This window comes from Acanthochromis polyacanthus, chromosome 6 (assembly GCF_021347895.1).
Source record: "Acanthochromis polyacanthus isolate Apoly-LR-REF ecotype Palm Island chromosome 6, KAUST_Apoly_ChrSc, whole genome shotgun sequence".
NCBI classification, from domain to species: domain Eukaryota; kingdom Metazoa; phylum Chordata; class Actinopteri; family Pomacentridae; genus Acanthochromis; species Acanthochromis polyacanthus.
In genome coordinates, this window is record NC_067118.1 from 14,247,253 (window position 1) to 14,271,340 (window position 24,088).

Here is a 24,088-nt window from a genome sequence, read left to right on the forward strand (position 1 = left end):
CTTCTCCCCGCGTGCGTAGATCACAGCTCCACGCATGAAGGAGGACAGTTTCATGAGACACTGGGTGCACGGAGCGTGGTCTGCACACGCGCAGCAATGTGTCCGCGCGCGAAGAGCCTCCAACGCGCATGGGTTTGCAAACCATGTAAAATATGCATCAGTGCTCCAACAAGATAGGTGATTACAGATGAGATTAAATACCCTTGTCTTAGAAAATATCTAGTTTAAGTCAAAATATGGAAACAGACTATGTTGCATGCCAACTGTATATTCATCAAAAGTCGGAAATACCTTTAGTGTCATTTTCGGCTGTGGAGAGAACAGTGTTCTGAATGTAAGAATGTGGCTCTTCTCAATATGTCCACAGCATCTCCATCGTAGTGCATCTTAGCGACAATCACTTGGGGTCTATCATCTCCTGGTACTCTAGGCCAGTGGTTCTCAACCCTGTTCCTCAGGACCCCATGTCCTGCATGTTTTAGATGCTTCCCTGCTCCAACACACCTGATTCAAATGATCAGCTCGTCATCAAGCCTCTGCAGAAGCCTGATGACGAGCTGATCATTTGAGTCAGGTGTGTTGGAGCAGGGAAGCATCTAAAACATGCAGGACATGGGGTCCTGAGGAACAGGGTTGAGAACCACTGCTCTAGGCTCTAGGGTGCAATGCGCCCTGTCAATTTTCACATCTCGGTCCAGTTGCAGAACTTGCCTGAGAATCTTCGACACGGCGTTTGGGCGGCTGAAATTTGGCTGTTCATCGATGCCAATAATGCGAATGTTTCCACGCCTCGTTCTCCCTTCCATATCTTCACACTTGTCACGCAGTAGTTTTACCTCACTTTGGAGTCCCTTTACGGTGGTCTGCAGATCGGTTACAGCATCTGACCAAGTAGACATGTCATTTTTCACTTCATGGATGTCTGTTTCGATAGTGTCAAATCGTGCATTCACAGTGATGGCGTTGCTAGCTATTCTGGCCCGTGTAGCTTGAATCTATCAGTTCCAATACCATCATGAATAAGCAATGTTCTTATACAGGAGATAAGTGTTATGAGAGTGTGTGGCTCCATTATGAGGCTCCTAGGAGAGTGAGATGTCCGAGCGACCCTGAATGCAGCGCGAGCGAGGAAGACGGCAGTCGATTCGGGGAGTAAGAGAGAAGAGGTGTGTAGCTGCTGGTTTAGCGTGACTGTATGGTTCAGCCGCTGTTAATTTACAATAAAGGCTGCAGTATTCTTCAATAAGGCCGGGCTCCTGTGTCTTTGCCTTCTACGACTGCTGAGGAAGTGAAGGGGATTAACCTCGAAGTAACAACAGTAACTTCGGCCCAGGAGAACTGTCCTCCCCCTGCTCCCAACCATGCTCAGCTCCTGACCACGGGCGGGAGCTGAGCAGGAAAGGTTAACATAAGGATTAAATATTAAATAAAAGTAATTTAATGCCTAAAATTGATTCTCTGTCCAGTAGCACTTAAATAGTTATGTTTTAGCCTACTTTTGGAGACTTTCCATAAAGTTTATGAACATGACATTGTCACGTGACAGCGCGGAGGAGAGAGAGGGGGGGGAAGATGGCAGATCTCGCACGGACTGACTTGGTGTCAAAAAAGAACACAACTTCTGCAGTTTGGGAGTATTTCGAGTTCCAGGCAAACGAGAAAGGAAAGCCGGTAAATACTGATGAAGCAATTTGTAAATTGTGCAATCAAAAGGTGATCGCAAGAGATGGAAACGCCTCTAACCTAAGGACGCATCTCCGAATCAACCACCCACTCACTGCTGTGAGTATTCAATTTCCGAACGTGAAGGCACAAGCCAGTAACAGTAATAGTCACGGTAATACGGTATACCCCAGTAAAATGTGAAGGAAGTTTGACGGTATCAAAATTTGGATACCGCCCAAGCCTACTGTGAACTGGAGGTGATGAAGGAGAAGATATGACTAGGAAATCACTGAGGAGATGGACCAGACGCAGAATTTCAGCATTATTGTTCAGGAAACACCACAAGGCTTCGGATACTGGGTAAATCAGTTTGAGGCTGCTCTTGCAGCTAAATGTGAGCCATTCTGTGAAGTATGGCTGACTTTTCCAATAGACAAGACAAGAGTCAACAAATTAGAAACTGGGTAGACGGAAATTGGGTAGGCTTTTGAAAGTCACCAACTTCTGGGGGCAAGTTTACAAATGGAATAGAAAAAATTGTCAGTGGAGATTATGCTACTAATGCTTGGGTTATGACTGCCATAGAGAGCTTAAAAGTCTATAACGATATGTTTTTTTTCCCTGGAATATGTCCTAGTGCTATACTGATAGGACTAATTTAGAATTTTGGGAAAAGGAGTTGAGAAAAAAAGTGATCGTAGCCGCTATCTTTATCTCTTTGAACAGTTGTGAGTCCACAGAATCTGGGACTGTTTTGAGCAGACTTCAGGTCTTTACACCTAATAGACCTAAGCTAAACTGAACTTGTATCTGGTACTCCTCCTCCAGTCACCTCCTGTAGCTGTGATCAGGTTTTACCTACACCACTGTCCCAGAGCATGTCACCCAAACTAAAGCTCCTGTTTTCTGGTCTCCTTAGGTCTCTCTCCTCTCAGCTCTGACCTCTGAGCAGAGATACTGTACTTTGGGAGGCGCAATGAATTCTTCTCCACGGCATCAACACAAGAACCTTCCTGCATATGCTGCTAATTGAGTTTAAACAAATTTTGCAAGCACCAGCAGCTATGAGAGAAAGTTTGCAAGCTAACTTTTCAAGCAACAAGAGTACCGAGACAAGTCAGTGCTGGTCTGGTAACTCTGTAAAGAGATAAAGAAGTGTACAGTTTCTTCTAACTTGCACCATTTCAACTGCATGACAAGCACAACATTCACCCTCAGAGTCATCGAGAAGAAGCTAGGAGGTTGTGGGATGTGTTAAGCAGGTATGTTGTATGCAGTAGCAAGATGAGAAGGAGCGGCACATGCAGGAAAAACATAAGCAGGTGGCAAAGATGCAATGGTAGAGTTTCTAGTCAAAATTTCCCAGAAGGTGTCCTAGTTGAACTGCTGAAGATGAACTGAATGTGGTAGAAACTTGCTCCACCAAAATGAGGTTGATGATAACTGTTCAGTTGACATCTAGTACTTTTCTTCAAGCTGGCAAAGAGAGACAGAATATGCCTCTGCAGAGGGAGCAGGCATGTGGAAATTGAAGTGTGGTCAAGTCCTTGGAATGGTATGGAGCTGTACCATATATGACAGTTCAGGTTAAGGTTACTCTAGAGGCAAGAGGGGAACGTGCTAAGTTCATATAATTACCAACAATTAATTGTTGATGTAGATGCACTGAAACTAGAGACAATTCGGGGCTGGTACGCTGGAAGGAGGAATCACTGATGCTGAAGAGAACTAATAAACGTTTGGCTAACGAATCTGAGAGTAGGAATAGATGCAGTTTGTCTTCCAAGGCCTCTGGATATGGCAACCCAGTACTAGGAGCTGCAGTATGACATAGTTGTAGAAAAGAGGTGAAACTAGCAGTATGAAAAACTGGTAACCCACTGACCCTAATAGACACAAAGCAGGTTAACAAAGTAGGCTAAAAATGGGAGTACTTTTAGGAGTTAAAAATGAATTGAAATAATTGTGCTTCATTTACGGAGTGGTGATAGTGAAAGAATGAGGTTCACTGGCATACCTCTAGTACACCAGAGAACCTCGGGGTACATTGAGGTAAGAAAATCTGAAAAGAAAATGTGTACAACCTTTAAAACAATCACAGTTTTGTCAGTATTTCTGGATTACAAACTATTGGGGACCTCCAGTATCTACAGCAAAAATGTTTTTCTTCTTTTCTCTAAGAGTCCCAGTTGTTGCTTCTCTCTTCTTGTCTTCTACCAGTAAGAAGCAATAACTATTGTATTGTTTTTCATTTAAACGCCAGACAGTATTATGAAGTATTACCACATCTAGGCTTTCAGGACTGAATTTCACTCATGCCATGGTCATGATGTCTTAGTGACAATTGTGAACCTAATGCTGTGTTCAGCACAGTGGGGTTTAATTATTTGAAACAATGGACGTTAGCTGAAATGTGCATTTTTGTTTGTCTTTTCAGACTGCAAATTTACCTGTGCCTGGTTGGATGTATTGCAGATTGGATTGGTTGAGACAGCCAATCACAATATTTTTTGCTGGTTGATTCTTGTCCCACATTAGGTCTATTCAAACTCCAGGTACTTCGAGTAAATCTAATAGTCTGATACCCTTAAGACTCCTTTTGAATAATATCTATTATTTTTGGTTTATTTCAGAAAACAAAACTCATAAAGAGGGCTTTTTATAGTTACCACTTGTGAAATGACAAATGGAATACTTTTGGGCCTACTTTCAATGGAGGAATTTGTAAAAAAAAAAAAAAAAAAAAAAAAAAAAAGTGACTTACACAAGAACCTCTTTTTTGCTGTCTTTGGGCTGAAACTTGACCTTGAAGCTGCTGGTGGTGACCTCACCAGGGTACTTCCTGTCCTCCAGGTTCTCCTGGTCCTCTTCCTCACCCTCAGATGAAGTGTATGAGGGGGCTGCATACTCCACCTGAAGAACAGTAATATATAGGTTTCCCAAAATTCAGGTACCCTCTGATAAATTATGCTGTGTATTACTAAACACTAGGAATTACTTCCTTTTTATTTACTTGTCTTTTATCACAGGAATGTTGGTCTGTTCAGTACCTCCTCATGGTCTTCCTCCTTGACTCCAGTTGGTTTGGTGAAGTCTAGTGGCCCCTCCCAGTCTGGCTGAGAATGGCCCTGAGACAAGGTGGCTCCCATATGTTGAGAGGAGGAAGATGAAGAGGATGAAGGCTCGGGAGACTGCATGATCTCCCTATTGGTCTTCTTCATGCTGAGGTCCAAGGTGCCATTCTCATCCACCTCAATATCTGACTCCTGTAGGAATAAGGTACTTGAAATTTCTAAAATATCAAGGAATATGAGAATGCTGCCCATTATACTTTGCTAAACTAGGCTAAAAAAAATCCCAAGAACAATCTGTCTGAAGGAAAGCAAATGTACCTTGGTGCAGGGGTCCTTGGGTTTGGTGCTCAGAGCCTCTGGTCTCTCCCAGCAGCGAGTGGACAGGTTGAGGATGGCTGTTGCTGCCATGTGGGCTGCCTCTGCATCTTGGCTATAGTCATAACCACTGGAGGACAAGGTGCTCTTAGAAAAGCCTCCCGACGCACTGTGACTTGGGGAGGATGCCTTGGGGAATGATTTAGCTGTGTGAGAATGAAACAGAATGAATTTGCTAGAACCAGAGAAAAACATCAGGCTACTGTGTATCCTGCAGTTTTTGTATCCATGAAAACACAATGGTCCACTAGATAAATTTAGTAATGTGCCCAAGTACACATGGGACCCCTCTGCTGATGAGTATGTGCAGTCTAAAATTTGTGGCCGCACAGGCTGTTCCCATTGCAAAAAGACTTGACAGCACTTGTACCATGAGGAGATATTGTGTAGCCACATCTGTCATCCACATGGGCTCTGTAGCTGTTTCTGGAAGACTGACTTTTTACAGGGTACAGCAGCTACATACACACTGGGCTGTAGCACTGTGTGTGTGCTGATTCATGACATACACATACAGCATTTCTGGGAACTTTAGAACTTTCCAATGTGTTTGGGCACCATTGATGGGAAGCATGTATAATCAAAGCAGTCCCAGAGTTGAGCAGCGACTACTTCAACTACAACTCTGTAAATGATGAACTATAAAGGGTGGTGTAATGAAAGCAATCTCATAGTAATGTATGGAGCCTGGCAGGCACCCCCCCCCCCCCCAAACTCATTAATATACACAAATTTTCATGGATTATAAAATATATAAAATTCTTGACATTATACAATAGATTTAGGATGCAGTCCTGTTTATTTGTCAGAATCTGCACATTACTTTCTGACAAAACCATAATAAAACTTCTTGAGGTCCAAGGGGATCATATACATTTCCTTAATTAAACATCTAATCAATTCCTCTCATCCTTGGATGTTTGTATCTTGGGTATGCTATTCTATTAACAGTCTTGCCTTTTGTGATGTTGTTTTTAGGGTGTTTTCCTACCATATCCTCTAACTTTGCTATTCCTAAATGGTCATTGTCTTGTTTTTGTGATTTAGTTTCCCCGTTGTTTAGACATTGTGTTTCTGGAAGTCTCTATTTTGATAAGGAGCATGGACTATGAAAAAAGCAGCAATGATAAAACCTTTGCAAAAAATAAGAAAACAAGGATGAAAAGTAAACATACTTTAGCCAACTACCTGATGAACAAAGTTGTGCTGTCTTAACAGCTGTTGTTCAAATTTGTTGTCTGTTAATCTGTGCAAACAAATTAATATTTTGGACCTTTAACTGAATTGTTTGATATAGTATATACTGACTTTTTAAAACAATTTTTTTGGCTGTAAAACATCAATAACAGTATCAGCCTCATAAACCTAGCACTGGTTAACCTCTGAAATGGATGTGCTATAATGTAACATCACTGCATTTGTCTAATTATTTAAGAAAATTACAAATGACAAATAATAGCACTAACTCACAGTGCTAATACACTTCAAAACAGCATCAACATTGTGGAGGTAATGTTAAAAAAGTGCAATTTTATGTCAAATTATGTCTAATTCCACATCAAAATCCAACGTAGATGTGGGGCAGGGGGGTAAAGTGTGTGGATCTTACATTTGAAGGCTTTAGGTGATGTTTCAGCTGTGCTGGGTGTCTTTGGAATGAGCATACGCTTTCCAAACACCTGGACATCAAAGCTTGCATAGTCAAAAGACACCTTGGAGTATTTCTCCAGCTCCTTGGCTAGATTAGCTCGAGGCGTGGTGGTCACCGTGTTGGGCCGGTAGCTGCCGTACTGAGGGATCTCTAGCTGTTTCACAAAACACATGGGCCTGGAGGAAAAGTCATAAGTTATGTATTATTACCCAGGAGACATGAGCAAGCAGTGTTTTAAAAAACAGAATAATAATGATTAAAAAAAAACTTGCTTGCATGTCTCACCTGAGCACTCTGTCAGAGTTGGAAGAGGGTTCGCTGGCTGAAGCCTGTAAATGAACCTGTTTGTCCTGGTTCTTGTTCAGCTTAGCTGCTGCTGCGATTGGACAGCCAGACAGACTGAAAGAGGAGGCATATCCAGATGTTTGCATTTAATGAAATAAAATTCTTGATTAAATAGGTAAACATTTAATATTTGACAAGGCCTTGTAGGTATATGTCAGCAGTATTAGCTGAGATTAGTTCTCTTTGAGGTTTCACTCAAAATCCTGTGCAAATTTATTTGGAAATGTTTACCATTATTATTCTAGTCATTCCAAAATTCTACAGACTCTGAATGGCTAAAAAAATATGCTGTGACCATTGCTGTATTAAGCTGAAATGCTGTCAAACCACAAACTGTATACAAAAAACAAATGTCAATGATTTCTGTAGCAAGAGCTACTTCTGATGTAGATTTATACTGTGTTTCTGTCCCTGCATGTATGTATGTACCTGCGGTGTGTGTTGCGGTTGCTGTTGACATGCCCTTGGCCTGTGCAGCCAGGAGTAGGACACTTCAAGACGTTCTCATGCATGGCCAGGACTACAGACACACAGCAGAAGCAAACTCAGGTCAGTGTGTTTAAATTGTTGTTACACATCAGTTACATATCAGAAACAGGAGTAATAAGAGTAGATGTGCAGCAAAAACATGAGCTGAAAAAGCAGTGGTGGTAATGAAAGTATTAGCAATTTATTCAATAACAGAAGGATGTAGCGATTGTAATTGTAATAAAAATCCTTGTTGTAGTAATTATAATAATTAAAACAGCAATGATACACATACATACATGAATACATATATAATATCAAAGCTCCCAAGCTGCTGAGCATCCAAATAAAGATGTTAAAATGACTGATATCACTGTGACAACTGCAATAACTCTGAAAGTGACAGAAATATGCATCAAGTCACATTAGTGTACCGGTCTCTGGTATTTGGTAACGTGTACTCACTCTCTGGGGGGATTCGGTCTTTGTGAGGACATCCAGACAGACTGCGATGATGAGGGTACAGCCCAGTCACATGACCTGTCCCATCACATCCTGGGGTTGGACACTTCACTTCCTTCTTTTCTGAAAAAGGAGAATGTGATGTAGATAAGAAATTAAACTACAACAGTAACAAGTATAAGGAGTGGGTCCTGCTACAAAACCTGTGAGGAGTTTATATTGACTAGAGAACCAGACTTAGGTACAGGTTTAGTTTTATTAAGATTGAATTTAAAAAAAATGTACAAAATAAATGCATTTTGATTATGAATTTTCACAACAGCCTTGAACTGTTGACTAATTACAGTCACAAAAGCATAAAGAGGGCAATTGTTTGCCATTGGAAGCCACTCACTTGAACAAAACTAGGTTAAGAAAATTATGAATAGTGTAAATTTGGCAAAAGTGCACTGGACTAACAAATGCAACAAAAAGTATTAACACCAGACAATTCCATAAAATAATGTTTAACTGGACTTAGATTATAGGTTGGCTTCCTTGTTTTTATCTCTTCTGTTTTTTTCCTCCATTTTATCCTTTTTATCCATTGTTTACTTCTCTTCAGTACTCATTTTTTTCTGGGTAATTTCTCTTTCATTTGAATTATACAGTGTTCAAAGGCACTACTGAGGCAGATCCAGGACCAGGGCAGCCTCTACTAGATCCATGCTCTTATTGATTGTGACTAAAGACTCATGAGCTGCTTTTCTTCTATTCTTCCCAACCTGGGTGGCTTTTTTATCCAAATAATTACATGTTATTATGACCATTTCACTAATAAAACATGATTACAAACCAAAAAAAAAAAAAAATGCATGTTTTTGCCTAAACTATAAGGATGTCCTAATCCAGTTTCAAAGACTGGGATTGGGGCTGACCAAAGCATTCTTTAACTCATCAGAATCTACTCGAACCAAAGTCCAATTCTTTGTTCACATCCACTATGATACAGGTGTCGTAAAGACAGACTACAATATGTAGCAGGATACTAGGATGTGAATTTCAAAGAATATTCTTAAACAACCATCTGGTGGTGCAACCAGCTGCTACAGCTAATCCACAATGCATCATTTGGCAAGCTTGTAGAGAATACAGGTTTTCTCTGTCTTCCGGAGCTTGTGGAGCCATGGTACACTTAACCCTCTCCACACTACATTTCAAACAGTGTCCTGCCAGAGTTTCAGTACACAGTTCGCAATCACCCACATAACACTGTGGAACAGCTGTCAAGCAGATACACAGGATGGATATTTTGGAACTTTAATGTACTTGCAATGTGTATTATCTAATAAAATGGTCTCAGATTGGGACTCAGTATTGGCAGATTCTAAATATTAAATGACACGGATCAAATTGGTGGCAAAAAAACTTGATCAGGACATTCTTATTATTATAAGTATAGGGCATTCACTGAACACCGAAATTTTTAACAGCAATCTTAACAGGATCATAACCTCTATTCTCTACAATAATAGAAACAGCATGACTTTTTCTGAGTTATTAGTAACCATGGGTAGACCTTTACCTTTACTGTAGTGAGTGGTGCGGCGTGCCACAGCAACAGCCTCAGAGCTTTTGCTGGAGGTGCTGAATGGTTGGTAGTCTGGGGAGCTGCGGATCTCCTGACCTCCCTTCACCTCCTCTGCCTTCAGTGCGATAGCCTGCTCCAGCAACCCCAGGTTGCCCCGAGTCATATCCCAATTCTCTGAGTCATCTGTGATTCCTGAACCTTCTGAGATACGATCTTGCTCGTCACCTTCCTCAACCTCTTCCTCCTCTTCCTCCTCCTCTTCTTCCTCCTCCTCATCTTCCTCATCATCATCCTCCTCAGAGTGGACTTCGATAACCACAGTAGTTGGAGATGCCTTGCTGGAATCCTCCTCTTCCTCCTCCTCTTCCAGTACCTCACCTTCTTCTTTTCCCTGCATCTCATCCTCCCCTTCTTCTCTCTCCTCTTCCTGCTCTTCATATTCCTCTTCTTCCTCAGTCATGGGGGTGCTAACCTTTACTTCCCTGAGTAGCACCTCGGCTTCAGATCCCTGAGTGCATGGACTCAAAGTGTAAGGTCTGTAATTCTCTTGGAGGACATCCCTCTCTGCTCCCTCCTCTTCCTCTTCATCCTCCTCTTCCTCGTCCTGCTGCTCCTCATCTTCTTCCTCATCCTGCTCAACCCTCTCACTCTGTTCCCGGTTTGATTCTTTGGCCTGATGGTTGTAATCTCCACTTGAGTACTGGTGATCAGAATTTTCCTTGCTTATCATCTGTCTTTCCACCTCTCTCTCCTCGAAAATATCCTCTTGTTTTTCTTGCAGTTCTTCCTCTTCCTTTACTTCTGTTGCTTCATTCTTTTCCTCCTCATTTGTCTCTTTAATCTCACTAACACCCGTTTCCTCTGCAGGTTGCTCTGATGGTGGCTCCTGTGTCACCAGCTGAGCATCCTCTTCGTCCTTCGTCTCTGTGTCCTCCTGCTGGTGGTCATCAGTGAGCAATATTGGCTTCTCTTCCTCACTAGTATTCTCACTTTCACTTTTGTTCTCAGTCCCTGAGGTGACGCTTTTGTTCTTGTTCTCGTCGGCCAGAGGACAAACTGCTATTTCTGTGTCTGCTGTGTTCACCAGTGAGCAATCAGCTGTAGATTCAAAGTATAGATAAAGAACATTGTCACATATTTTTTGCCTTTGTTATTTCTTTACTGTAATGTACAACTGGAAACATGCATTATGACTGACTTTGTAGTTGACTTGTTTAGCATAAATATAGTGAAGCCTGAAAGTTAGTTGCCACTACTCTTTCCAGCCAAAGTCCCCACTCTGCAAAATACTATAGTCAAACTGACCTACTCCATATTATTGGTTCTGAAATATTGCTGTGATTTTTAACTTCTGTACTCGAGTACAAACTCATTTGTGACACCTTGTTACACAGTGCAACTTTGAAACTTCTTCATATCAACTTTAAACAAAGAAAGTTTTCATACATTGGAATGAAAAACACTCATTCTTTCTTTTGGTTGGATGCTGTAAACTGATTGGTATCATACATTTCATAAATGATGTTTCTCTGCTTTACATAGGCTTCTTTCCTAAATATCTCCTACATATGCAAACAGCATCCATTTGCATTTTGGATGCTAATGAATGAATTTAATTAAATGATGATCTGTATGGACGATGGTTCTGATTCGGATCAGAATTTGTGCATGTCTTCAAAATCAGTTAAAACTAATGACAATCCCACCAGCCTCAGCTGTGCTGTTTAGTGATAATTAATTAGTAATCAGCATGCTAACAAGCTAAACTATAATAACACACTGTTACGGTGACAAAAAAACCCATTACCTTCTAAACATCAGCATGTTAACGTTAATCATTAATAGCATGTTAGCACACTGATGTTAGTACAGATGAGTTACAAATTAAAACCTGAACTCTCGTCTCCTACAGTGATGAAATCCAGTTGCTCTCTCATGCCGTGGGAGGCATGTTTTGGGTCCACTTGACTCCTTAAAGGGAAGGATCACTGTAAATCAATTAAAGTTGTTCCAAGTGATCACCTTTATGCTGTGATGAAACATTTCTGTCCTGATGGAAAAGGTTACTTCCAGCATGGCAGTGCCCCTATCCATAGGGTATAAGGGCTCACTGAATAGTCTGATGCCTCAAATTATGTGTGGCCTTCAGAGTCACAGATTTCAACTCAGATGAAGATCTATGGAAGATTTTAGACTGATATTGTAGCCCACCAAGATCATCAAAACACCAAATGAGAGAATACCCTTTGGAAGAATGGTGTCTATCCCTCTGGAAAAATTCACAGTCTTAGAGAATCAGCGTCAAGCTGCCTGTTTAAGCAGCACATGGGGGCACAACCGAAACATTTTATGTAATATTTTCTTAAATTTGTGTCCTGTTCAGCTCAGCATTATTGTGCCGAATTGCTAGCATGGCTGCAGACCCACAATCTTTGTGAAAACCATGAAAAATACTATCATTGTTTTCATGTTCATTTTTTTCATCCTTAGGGATGGTTTTCACAATTTTATTGTATATTTTTTACTTATTCTTTACATTAGGTAAAGGGAGTTCCAGTACCTTCCTAACCTAGCCTGCTGTTGGTGTTGTGATCTGCAAGTTCAGCAAAACTTTGCTCTTCTGCACATTTGTTTCATGAGGAAGTGAGACTCTAATTTCACTTGTTCTGTCATTATGTCCTGTCTTCACTGGCTTTTTTGTTGTAACAGGTCTACCGTAATTTGGTTTCACTCACTTTTTAATGACTCTGGCTTGCCTTTTATTTTGTTTTTCTTCTTGTCTTTTATGTCTTCTTCCTCCTTCCCTTCCTCTTCTTTCTGTTCCTCCTCCTCTTCGGCTGTGTCACTGTCTGCAGTGGTACCTTCATCTGTTGCCTGTTTGACAGATTGGTTCTTCCTCTTGGGAGCAGACTGGTTCTCCTCGGCCTCAGCTTCCTCTAGCTTCCTTTTCTTCACAATTGGGCACCCAAGTATGCTGAGGAGAGAGGACTGGGTATGTAAGTGAATATTAACATCAAACATAAACACAAAAGATAGAAACTGTCATGGTGCAGCTACTCCCTTCATCCTCTTCTTTGTGTTTTTATTGTTTTCCCCTTTCCTTTTTGTCATTTATTTGTCTCCTGTTTTTCTTTCCTGTGTGTTAGTGTGTGTATGTCAAAATGCGGCGACTTGTTGGTTGTCTATCAATCTACACACCTCATCCACCAGTCAGGCCTCTGCAGTACTTTAACTCCAGCTCTTCACTCCACTCTTCACCAGTTTGTTTCATCATTACCATGTGGTTGTAACATCATAGCCAACTCTGCTTTGACTGCCCCAGGTCCTCTGAACCTCTTGGCTGATCTTTTACTGTCTTTCAGCCTTCTCAGTTACACAACTCGACTGAGTTGTGAATTCGACTGAGTCCACCTTTTGCTCACTGCTTGCTTCTAACCACCTTGTCAGACAGGCTACTAAGGCACTGGTTACCATGCTCCAGCTGGAAGTTCCAGCGTATTCCTTTCCAAATACTGTTCACAACTAACTCCATGTCTTGAATTGTTGCCACACTTTAGTTTGAAACCAGTATTATTTTAAATTTATGAGCTCTACTGTGTTTGTTATATTGTTCCAAATGTGCAATTACACAATAACTGGCTTAATATTGGCTAGATATTTTCATATATGCAAAAATATATTATACCTCATGAAGTCCTAAATTTGTGTTCATGTTAACTGGCTGTCTGTTTGCACAAAGTTTGATTTATAGTAGGTTTAAGGTGGGACAATAATACCTACCTTCTATGTCGTGAGTATCTTCCACTGACGTGGCCTTTGCCATCACATCCAGGCGTGGGACAAGTGCTACTGACACACATAAAAAACAAATGTACACTTCATACACACAACACACATTTCATACATTATGATGCCCTTCTGCTAAAGCACAGAATCACTTACTTTAACTCCTGCTTCATCTCTTGTCCCACCAGTTCTGATGTCCCTGAGTAAAAAGTAGACAAACTATCATGACAATGACATTAAGATTTGGATTTCGGATTTTGAACAGGGTACACAATTTGGCAGGTTATTTATTGTGTGGTGCTGTTTGAGGGAATTGTTTTGAGAAATCCACTTAATATGTTTGAAATGTTAAGGGTGATTAAAGAAATGTGCCCAAGCAACTAAGAAAACTGTAATAAAAGCTACAGTCGCATGAGAGTGTTCCAGCTGGTTAGAGGTTCAGCTCAGAGCAGCTTTTTCTGTGATATTGGAGCACCTGTGATATTGGGGGCAGCATGACTCAATGGGTAGAGTGGCCGGAGGGTTGCCGGTTTGATCCTTGGCCCGTCATGCTCATGTCGAGGTGTCCCTGAGCAAGACACTTAACCCCTAATGGCTCCTGATGGGTCGTGGTTAGCACCTTGCATGGCAGCTTCCGCCATCAGTGTGTGAATGTGTGTGTGAATGGGTGAATGTGACATATCTTGTAAAGCGCTTTGGGTACCTTGCAGGTATAGTAAAGCGCTATATAAATACAGACCATTTACCTAAAGCTGGTGATGACAAAGAATTATTTCTTGTGCCATTCACAAATCAGATAATTTAAAAGCAAAATTAAAGCACTACAGTGGTGAAGCTTGCCGAGGAGATGTGCATTCTCAAAGGCACAACAGTTCAGACATGTTCACTGGTTCAAAGAGAAGTTGGAAGTTGTGAAGGAAACCACATAAAACCTCTTGACCCTGCTGCTAAAAAAGAGCAAGCCATCATCCCAGCTAAATTTACAACTTGGGAAGCCACAAGTGACAAAAAAAAGACAACAATTGTTGTTACTGTTTCACACAGTGAAAGGTTCAATTACTTACAAGCATGTTTTTAATTTATGACGCTATCTTTCTTATACAAGTGCCAAGATACAGAAAATTGTCATCAAAATGCCACATAGTCAGTTGGGCAACTGTAATTCTTTGGACACGTCACCAAACGTCAGATGACGCTCTGAGGAAGACAGCAGGAGCTGTCGAAACATGTCAGCAAGGGAACAAACGTTTCTGAATTGTCGGTTTAAAGAAGTCAACAGTTTCATGTAATTCTTTGGTTTCAGTCTGTGTCAGTGTATCACAAATTAATTTGACACAAAGTAAACATGGGCACAGGTGATACTCCAACAACTGCAATTATTTGTAGTGTACATGGTGGGCATTGCAGCTCATTTTGTTATGTTTAAATTTCACAACTGTGTCATTTCAGATCCAATCCTCTGTGTGTGTGTGTGTGTGTGTGTGTGTGTGTGTGTGTGTGTGTGTGTGTGTGTGTGTGTGTGTGTGTGTGTGTGTGTGTGTGTGTGTGTGTGTTTGTGTGCGCACGCATGTGTGCGTGCGGGTGTGCTTAAACTGACCCCGGATGCCTTTGGAGCGGGTTCGTGTTCGTGGTTCTGTAGTGTCTTGACTCATCTGAATAACACCAGAGTTAAATGAGCAAGAGTCATGAGTGAGGAAGTGCAACATAGATGAAGGTAGAATAGAGAGATGTAAAGATGCATACTTTGTCACTGAGTTGACTGGCTCTCCTCTGTTGCACTGTTAGCATCTGACCTTTGAACTCATTTTCTGCTGAGTGAAACACACACACACAGACACACACACACAATTATTACAATTATTTTTACACAGTTGTAATCTGCTGCTTTGATGCTTTGATTCCATTCACTGTTGTCTATGAACCCAGGTAGCAACTGATGCCCTTCATCAATGACAAGGGAGGGACTTGAGAAGACGATACTTAAATGCCACTAAGGGGCCTAACATGGACCAGAAAGATGTGTTCCACAGCTTTACACAACTGTCTCCAGTCTGAATAGTTGATACAGGCAGAATGGATGCATACTTTAACATTTATGTCAAATTCTGATACCATCCTAAATGCTGCAGCAAAAATCCAGGCTCATCAGACCAAGCTAATATTTTCTTAGATTCCTGTTATCCAAGTTTAGTTTCCATTCATACCATTCTCTGTAAAACCCCAAAGATTGCTACATGTGAAAATAGATGACCTATCTCTTAAGCAGCTGAAGATGCACATCTGGCACGAACAACCATGCAATGAAGTTGCTGGGAGTGTGTGTATGAATGTATATGAGGAGCTGATTGGGGAGGTAGAAGGGTGGAGCAGGCAATCAAAAAGACAGGAAGGAAAGTCAGCAATGACAAATGAGCTCCATCATTTCAAAATCTAACAGAAAAATAAGTAAACAAATGTACAGTGCCTTTTAAAGCCACAACAATATAAATTATTAATAGATCACACATTGTGATTTTTTCGTTACCAAGATTAAAATTTCTACATATAAATTAGATTAAATGTCTTTCTAAGAGAAGACTAAGAGAACAAACTGAAACCCAGTTCATGTTGTAGAATAAGTTCTTTTTCTTAAGTCTTGAGAAACTGCTGCTTTCATTAGACAGCAAATAAAAAATCCAAATAATAATCGTTCAAATAAAATAAATAGAACACGTGGAAAACACCTTTATTATTTTACTGAATTCAAGAGTTTATTTAAAAGTGTTAGCATACAAAGGTGTCCCTAAATTTTATTGCATGTGTAAATACAATATACTCATAATGAAAATATATTAGAAAAGTACAACCATAACTTGGGAATAGATCCCTGCTATTGGAGAAGATTACAAAGGCTCGTCCTATATGGCAGTTTGACAGCTGACAGCTGTGGTCGTGACAGTGTGTGGATCTTTGAACTGAGTCACAGAAGACTTGAAGGGATCTCCAACCTTCTATAAGACCTCGGCATCACTAAGGCTCACCGTGCCTTCACTTTGAACCAGCACTGACTGTTGACATTTTACATGAAAAGCAAAATGACAACATTAGGTAAAGAGTACAGGGGCAGCAGAGATGGAGGCCGGGCTGCTAACTGGAACGAGGCCTTCTGCTCTCTTAAACTGGCACAATGACAAAACAGGAAACGTACAAAAGCCAGCGGCGTTCAGCCGTTCACACTCTTCGCAAAATTCGCTGTATCGACTCCAAGGCTTCAATGTCGGAGCTGGAAATAGCCCAGCGGCTGACAATAATCGGGTTAGGGGCCGAGCGTACATTTGGACCGAGTTTCAATTATTCTCCTCAGAATACAAAACCGCCAGGGAGCACTCTGACACGTTAGAGGGCGGCCTACTGTCGCCTCGTCACGTCTTTCCTGCTCGGTGTGAATTCCAGCGTGAAGCCCGCAGACAAGGCCTCGTAAATACCGACAAATAAAACTGCTCTTTGTCAGAGACATAAAGCCTTACCTTGCGCTCAGTCTACTGTCCTCCCCTCCCCCTCTGCACCGACATGGCAGACAAACGGTTACTTGATCAATCCGCTCACTACGACCACAACAGAGCAGCCGAACATCAGAGAGGACCGGACGGACCGACTGCAGCCGCACACTGAGCCCAGCACCCCGGAGCCGCTCAGCACCCCGGACAGAGCCAGCCGAATCTTCAGCACCATGGACAGAAGCCCTGCTGCACCGCCTCCTACAGGACACCAGCGGAGGTGCAGCTGGAAACGGCTCTTGGAGAGACCGCCCTGCGGGGGCTGGGCTCTCTTCTGCCCGCTCCCTGGGATGAAGAGGACACGGTGTGAATATTTAAAGAGCCACCAAGCAGCTGGAGATTGGCCTAAGGCAGTTCTAATAATGCTGGTGATAGTAGTAGAATTTCACACTACTGTATACCATCTGTTAACTTACATGACCCAAATGGTAGGCTGAACAGTATTGGTCACACCTCTGGAACAACCTCACCAGTTATTCGATGCCTGCTGGAGAGAAACCAATCAGAGAGCACAGCCATGTTCCTGTGTCCCACAGCAGCCAATAAGGACAGATTAGTATTGTTTGCAATAAAAAATATGTGTTGTAACCAAATATTTTTAAATTGGAAAAGGCACACCTTCTATGAATAAAAAGACATATATTTTGTTGCTGTTTATATCATTCTGTATTTTATAGCAAATGTTAAATGTCTTGAAAATGCAAACATATTTGAAACTCTTTACAGTTGATTTTAGAAAGGGACAAACAACAAAAACAACAAAAGACAAAACAAGTAAACCATAAATAAACATGGAGGTCTTGTTCTACACTTACATATACTGAATCACCCACAACATTAAAATCACTGTCAGGTGAAGTGAAGAACTATTATCATCTTGTCACAATGAAATGTTTTGCTGGGAAGTCTCCAAACCTGCATTCATGTGGATGTCACTCTGATACGTACCTCTGAGCAGTTTTCCAGTTACATTTAAATGTTAGCTTTAGTTTCACAATGAGAAAAGTTGAGTTTGGTTAGTGGAGATCGATCTGGCTATGCGTAGCCTGACTCACTGATGTAGGCTATGGGTTAAGCTCATTCATTTCTGGCCCCTTTGATCTTCCCTTCTACTGTTATAATTTTCTAAATTCCCTTCTATATGGTATACAACAACAACCTCCAAGCTAGCAAGCTAACACTCTGAAATTTGCAAGTTTTCCTGAGGATGTGGACCATGCAGAACTCAGCCCTGCTATTTTTTTTTCAGTAAAATCTCCATTTTAATACTATTTCTTTTCTCCCTACAAGCAAATGTTACAGTACAATGATTCTGTCACTATTTTGAGGGAATACCAAAGCTGCATCCTTTGCTTATTTCTCAGGCCTCAAAACCAACCCCTACTACACACAGACAGATAATCTTGTTTAACATTTCCACAAAACCCTGAAATCCATACTGAGAAAGCTTGTGGAAGACTCAAGGGCTGACTGGGACCGACAGTTCCCATCTCTCCTTTTCGTTTACAGAGAGGAGCCTCAAATGTCAACACGTTTTTCTCCATTCCAGCTTTTGTGTGGTCATGCAGTATGGGGTCCACTGGATGTGCTAAAAGAGGCCTTGGAGGAACCGAAACCTGAAAAAGATTTAATATTCCCACATATATGTAAAAGATGTGAGACAAGATTTAACAGTTGTAGGATTTGGCCAGTATTCATCTGATCATTGCTCAGCAGCATCAAAAGCAGAACCACAACAAAGTGGCTTGGCAGAAGATTTTGTAAAAGAGAAGAAGAAAGAAATGCTTCTTCTTCCCATTACAGAGAGCAGTCTCCTAGCTAAGTGGCCCTATGTGATCAACAGGACAGTAGGTCCTGTCACCTATGAACTGAACACTCCAGATTGTCGTAAGAACCACCAGGTTTTTCATGTGAATCTGAAGAAACATTGACTGGTTAGACCTGCATCATGAACACAGTTGTGGGCTTGCATAGGAGGAGGAGGAACCACAAGAGCAGTTATTTCCTGCTCAAGTTGAAGAGCAGTCAATCCCTGAGTGCTGTCATCTGTCAATAGACCAGTTAGGGGAGCTGGAGGCTCTTCAGCACCAAGCCAGGTTCCACATATCTCATTCAACACGACATGTGTTTCCATTGACCTAACCAGCAAGCCATCATGGGCACCACCTCCAGAGTTCCTGCTAAGCTGATGCCTGCACTGAAGCATGAGATGGAGGACATGCTTGTAATGGGTTCTCATTGACCAATCTAGAAGTGTACGTGTGCTGATGACACAAAACAGAAATTTTGTGTTAGTTTCTCTAAATTGAATGCTGTTCATGTTTTGGTGCCTACTCTATTCCAAGAGTGAGGATTTGATTTAGTGCTTGTGAAACAGTAAGTACCTGACAAGACTTGACCTTGAAGCATATTGGCAGATGCCATCAACCAACTTTGACAATTCTACAGTTTCATTTAGCAGATACTTTAATCTTTTAGCGACATATATCTTAGAGTAGCTACAACACAAGCAAGGATCTAGTCATGAGAAAACTACCTGGATAAGAATGACAAAACAAGTTCAGGTGTGATAATATGACCATGGTGCAGGCACTGCAGACATAATGGGATTTTCTTTTTTTCTTTTTTGTAGTCCATGAAGCCCAAAAGTGTTCAACAGTTAGGGTCCCTAGAAGATTTCTTGTTTCAGAACAATGCCATTTGGACTACATGGTTTCAGCTATGTTTCAGTGGCTGGTGGATGAAGTTTTGAGAGGAGTTGTCAACAAAGCTGCTTTGGACATTTTAAAAAATTGTGTTGAGTAACATGAAGTAGCATGAAGTACCCTTGCCACCTAGAAATAGCCTTTCAAACTGTTTTACCACAATATATGAACCCAGTTGTGCATCTGTGTGATGCATGGCAACAGCACTTTATGACAGTTGTGGCCTTGCCAAACTACTACTTGCAAAAACTACTAAGAAAGTATGCATAACATCCATAGCTTCATAATTTGCACCCTCAGTTGAAATCTTAAAAACAAAAACGCCATCACTTTATTGTGAATGGTAAGTGGGAACACTTGCCGAGTGCTCTGCATGGTTAGTCTAACCATCTTGCCTAAAAGCATAAAACAGCAATTGAAAGTTGCAAATTTGGTCTCCAAATTCCCCTGACTACAAACTGGATCAAGGGTTGCAGTGGATCAAGCCCGATCCACAGAGACCCATTCTGCAACCCACAGAGCCCAAAAGACACCCCAGGACACTTCCAAAGGACACCTGTCTAAGCATCAATGGGTCAGAGCTGCTTTGGGTGCATAAGGGGGACCTACACAGTATGAACCAGGTAGCTGTAATGTTGTAGTTGATTTGTGTAAAGTTGCTAAGCATCTTTGACAGAAACATTTGATTAAGGATGAATAATATTGTCACCTATAACAACTATAATAATCTATTAGAAGCATCTCCTCAACAGCAAGAATCAGTTGAATTTAATCTAGTCTTGCCTTCATCAGCATTTGAGTGTTAAATGAAAGGGCAACTTTTAAAGGCAGTGACTGATGGAAAACATATGTCATTCATCTTGAGTTCTGATACCATACGGCAGATCGCAGAGCTGAAAATGATCGCCACCTCTACTTCAGCCTTGTCTGATGAAAGGAGAGATCAACTTCTTAGCACAGTATTATTATCTTTTCTTCGTATTCAGCAATTCATTTCTTGATTTGGACTCATTTCTGCTGTTGTTAGGCAGGTGATGGTAAGAACAGTTTCACAAAACATAATTTAAGAATTTTAATCTGGAATTAAGTGTTGGATCAGTTGCCACTTTCACAGACGAAGGTATTCCCCAATTTGATATCAAGAGGGTATTCAATAAGAAACAGCTGGGACAATTTTGTCCAGTCAGAAATGTTCCATAAAACAAATGTAACTCTAGTGTTACATGTACAATGCTGTTAGCTCTCAGTAATATTCATTTCACATACATACTCTCAAATGCTGTAAGTGTTCAGGAAACCTGGTTGAAATAAACATTATGCTTCTGCAGTTGCATAATGTGTCCACACGAGTCCTTCATGTGTTTTTTGGCAAACTCTATGCAGGCTTTCACGTGTCTTGCACTGAGGAGAGGCTTCCGTCGGGCCACTCTGCCATAAAGCCCCGACTGGTGGAGGGCTGCAGAGATAGTTGACTTTGTGGAACTTTCTCCCATGTCCCGACTGCATCTCTGGAGCTCAGCCACAGTGATCTTTGGGTTCTTTCTTTACCTCTCTCACCAAGGCTCTTCTCCCACGATTGCTCAGTTTGGCTGGACGGCCAGGTCTAGGAAGAGTTGTGGTCGTCCCAAACTTCTTCCATTTGAGGATTATGGAGGCCACTGTGCTCTTAGGAACCTTGAGTGCTGCAGAAATTCTTTTGTAACCTTGGCCAAATCTGTGCCTTGCCACAATTCTGTCTCTGAGCTCCTTGGGCAGTTCCTTCGACCTCATGATTCTCATTTGCTCTGACATGCACTGTGAGCTGTAAGGTCTTATATAGACAGGTGTGTGCCTTTCCTAATCAAGTCCAATCAGTTTAATTAAACACAGCTGGACTCCAATAAAGAAGCAGAACCATCTCCAGAAGGATCAAAAGAAATGGACAGCATGTGAGTTAAATATGAATGTCGCTGCAAAGGGTCTGAATACTTATGAGCATGTGATATTTCAGTTTTTCTTTTTTAATAAATTTGCAAAAAATTTCTACATTTCTGCTTTTTCTGTCAAGATGGGGTGCTGAGTTTACATTAATGAGAAATAAAATGAACTTTTTTGATTTTGGCAAATGGCTGCAATGGCACAGAGAGTGAAAAATTTCAAGGGGTCTGAATACTTTCTGTACCCACTGTATATACAGGGGCGGATTGAACGTTATTTCATACGGTCGTTTGACCGAAGGGCCGGTCCACATCTGGGCCAGTGCGCTGGTATTTATTAAAGAATTTTGTTTATTGGGCGCCTGGCGCCTGTATAGCTCATCGGGTTAAGCAGGCGACCCATGTACAGGGGGCGATATTTTTTTCGTAGGATAGATCCGGGAATCTCATAAATATTCATAGTCTCCTGTCATCTTATTGGTCCATTTTCGTGACGGTAGATCCGACTACCAGGAAATAAACTAACATCATTATTTATACTACAGACAGACAAACAGCTCATGGACAGCTTTCAGATAGAGGAGATGTGGGTGAAGTGATATCTTAAAGTTACTGTTAAGGTCACTGAAGAGCTGGCGCCGGTTAACTACTATTTGCTGCACATTACAGGCAGTTTATATGAATGACTTTGACGGCAAACATTGTATAATTTAACCAAAAATACACTGTCTCCTCTCACACTTTAGATATTGTAGTTTTTACGCTTTTAAACGCTGTGTCTAAATTGTTTGAAGTCCAGTTCCTATTAATTAGTTTACCGCGTTCAGTGGTGGAAGCGGCTGATTGGCGAACTCCATTGCAAATGTTCCCATTTAATTTCGGACGTTAATTTACAAGATAAAGTTAAGGATGTCGAATATGAAACAAACACTCGTGAATGGTGAGGAGCAGCTCTTTAATTCAGCATGAATTTAAAAAACCCACAAACTCGATTTACTGTGATATTGTGAGATGTGTTTGTGGTTATGTAAATTAGCCATTCAACAGAGTCCGCTAACATTAAAGTGACTGTGACATGCAGTGTCTGTGTTGACAGACGCAGAAAATACGTCAGGGTTTTGTTTAAGTTGTTAATATGTAATAGTCTGTCGCTACTTTTGAAGGTAAAAAAATACTTGTAGTTTGCTGGCTGTTAGTTCCGCCATTTGTTTTGTTTGCTGTTTGTGCCGCAGGTCAGAGCTAAGAGGAGGGCACAAGGACAAGATAGGCCTACTGACTTTGCAATACACATGCCTGTTTAGTTCAGTCCTGGTGCATTTTTTTTAAACCCTTTTATCCACTTTATCCTCTCTCGTTAAAAAGACTAAAATAATAACTTTCCTGAGTGTGCTCTTTCTGATGATTTTAAGTATATGACATTATGCATAACAGAAAAGAGAACAGCAGATGACTGATATGACAGGCTCCGCACGCAGATTCACCTCGAATCACGGAAGCGCCTTCATCACTCGGATTACCAGCCAATCACGAAGCGCGTTCATCCCAGCCAATCACGAGGCGCCTTCATCAGCCGGCTCATTAATATTTATGAGATTCCCGGATCTGTCCTACGAAAAAAAGGAGCCATAATGCTGACAGTAAGTTTTGGCATTGAAAAATGTTGAATTGAAAACGAAAATACAAACATTGAACTTTCAATCATACTGGCAGTGTTTTCGCGTGATGGGCGGGGGCTGGGGGGCGGGGCTTATTGCGCGAGAACGCGCTTCTTGTTTTTGAGGAAAGGGGACAGGAGGAGATTGCCCTGTGCTGGCTAACGCCATTTTCGTTTGACCAAGCATGGATCAGAGTTCACCTGGACCTGGGACTTCGAAAACCCCAGTTAGTTTGTTTCTCTTTGTATGTATTAGTATATAATATTTTTCCACACAGAACCTTGTGCCATTAAAACCACTTTAGGCTTCATATTATGCTAATTTAACAAACGTGCTAACGTTCTCTAAGCTAGCTAATGCATAATCAAAGATTTAGCCCGCAGAATCAAGGATTTTTACCTGCGTTTTTTCTGGAGGGGCTAAGTTGTGGTGAAATAATATTTAAGTTATTTAACCCGTTGCGCTTCAGTTGCGCTTCAGTGTCCCGCCCGCGGTACAGTTTGAGATCTGCATAAGCAATTTGCTAAATGTCTGAAACTGCAAACGCGATTATACAAACACTATACGCCGATGGAAAGCTTAGATTCTCATGAATCCGCCGGTATAAACCACTTTCAGATGTGATTACCACAGCGGGTAATATAAACACATTTGTCCGACAAACAACGAATATCCATCCATCCGGTCTCTATACACGGCTTCAATGTACACAGTGCGACTCACATTTCCGGGTTCATTATTACACACAGATGAAAATATTCCACAAAAAACGGCCGTAATCCAACCTTGGACATCCAGACGAAACAAGCCAGTAAACTATTTTGTCCAAAACATGTCTTGAAGACGGTATATGATCCACGGATAGGTCGTTTTCGAGGAA

The 24,088-nt window shown here is 41.3% G+C and overlaps 1 protein-coding gene across 10 annotated transcripts in view; it reads right to left on the reverse strand.

The window, feature by feature from the left end:
- Positions 1 to 17,163, reverse strand: part of LOC110967960 (myelin transcription factor 1-like) — a 41,178-nt gene extending 24,015 nt beyond the window's left edge. For 3 of the 10 annotated variants that reach the window (XM_051949349.1, XM_022217731.2, XM_022217730.2), the window contains exons 1-14: positions 16,903 to 17,155; positions 15,140 to 15,204; positions 14,994 to 15,048; positions 13,553 to 13,595; positions 13,391 to 13,459; positions 12,346 to 12,584; positions 9,605 to 10,708; positions 8,044 to 8,163; positions 7,540 to 7,630; positions 7,051 to 7,164; positions 6,724 to 6,941; positions 5,058 to 5,260; positions 4,716 to 4,931; positions 4,430 to 4,578 (exon numbers count right to left, since the gene is read on the reverse strand). In XM_051949349.1, coding sequence (XP_051805309.1) covers positions 4,430 to 4,578; positions 4,716 to 4,931; positions 5,058 to 5,260; positions 6,724 to 6,941; positions 7,051 to 7,164; positions 7,540 to 7,630; positions 8,044 to 8,163; positions 9,605 to 10,708; positions 12,346 to 12,584; positions 13,391 to 13,459; positions 13,553 to 13,595; positions 14,994 to 15,048; positions 15,140 to 15,184 — 2,666 coding nt within the window. In that variant the 5' untranslated portion in view covers positions 15,185 to 15,204; positions 16,903 to 17,155. Of the gene's footprint in view, positions 1 to 4,429; positions 4,579 to 4,715; positions 4,932 to 5,057; positions 5,261 to 6,723; positions 6,942 to 7,050; positions 7,165 to 7,539; positions 7,631 to 8,043; positions 8,164 to 9,604; positions 10,709 to 12,345; positions 12,585 to 13,390; positions 13,460 to 13,552; positions 13,596 to 14,993; positions 15,049 to 15,139; positions 15,208 to 16,902 lie in introns of all 10 variants that reach the window. The other 7 variants (XM_051949348.1, XM_022217729.2, XM_022217727.2 and 4 more) reach the window with 7 other exon arrangements.
- Between the last annotated feature and the right edge of the window lie 6,925 nt (positions 17,164 to 24,088).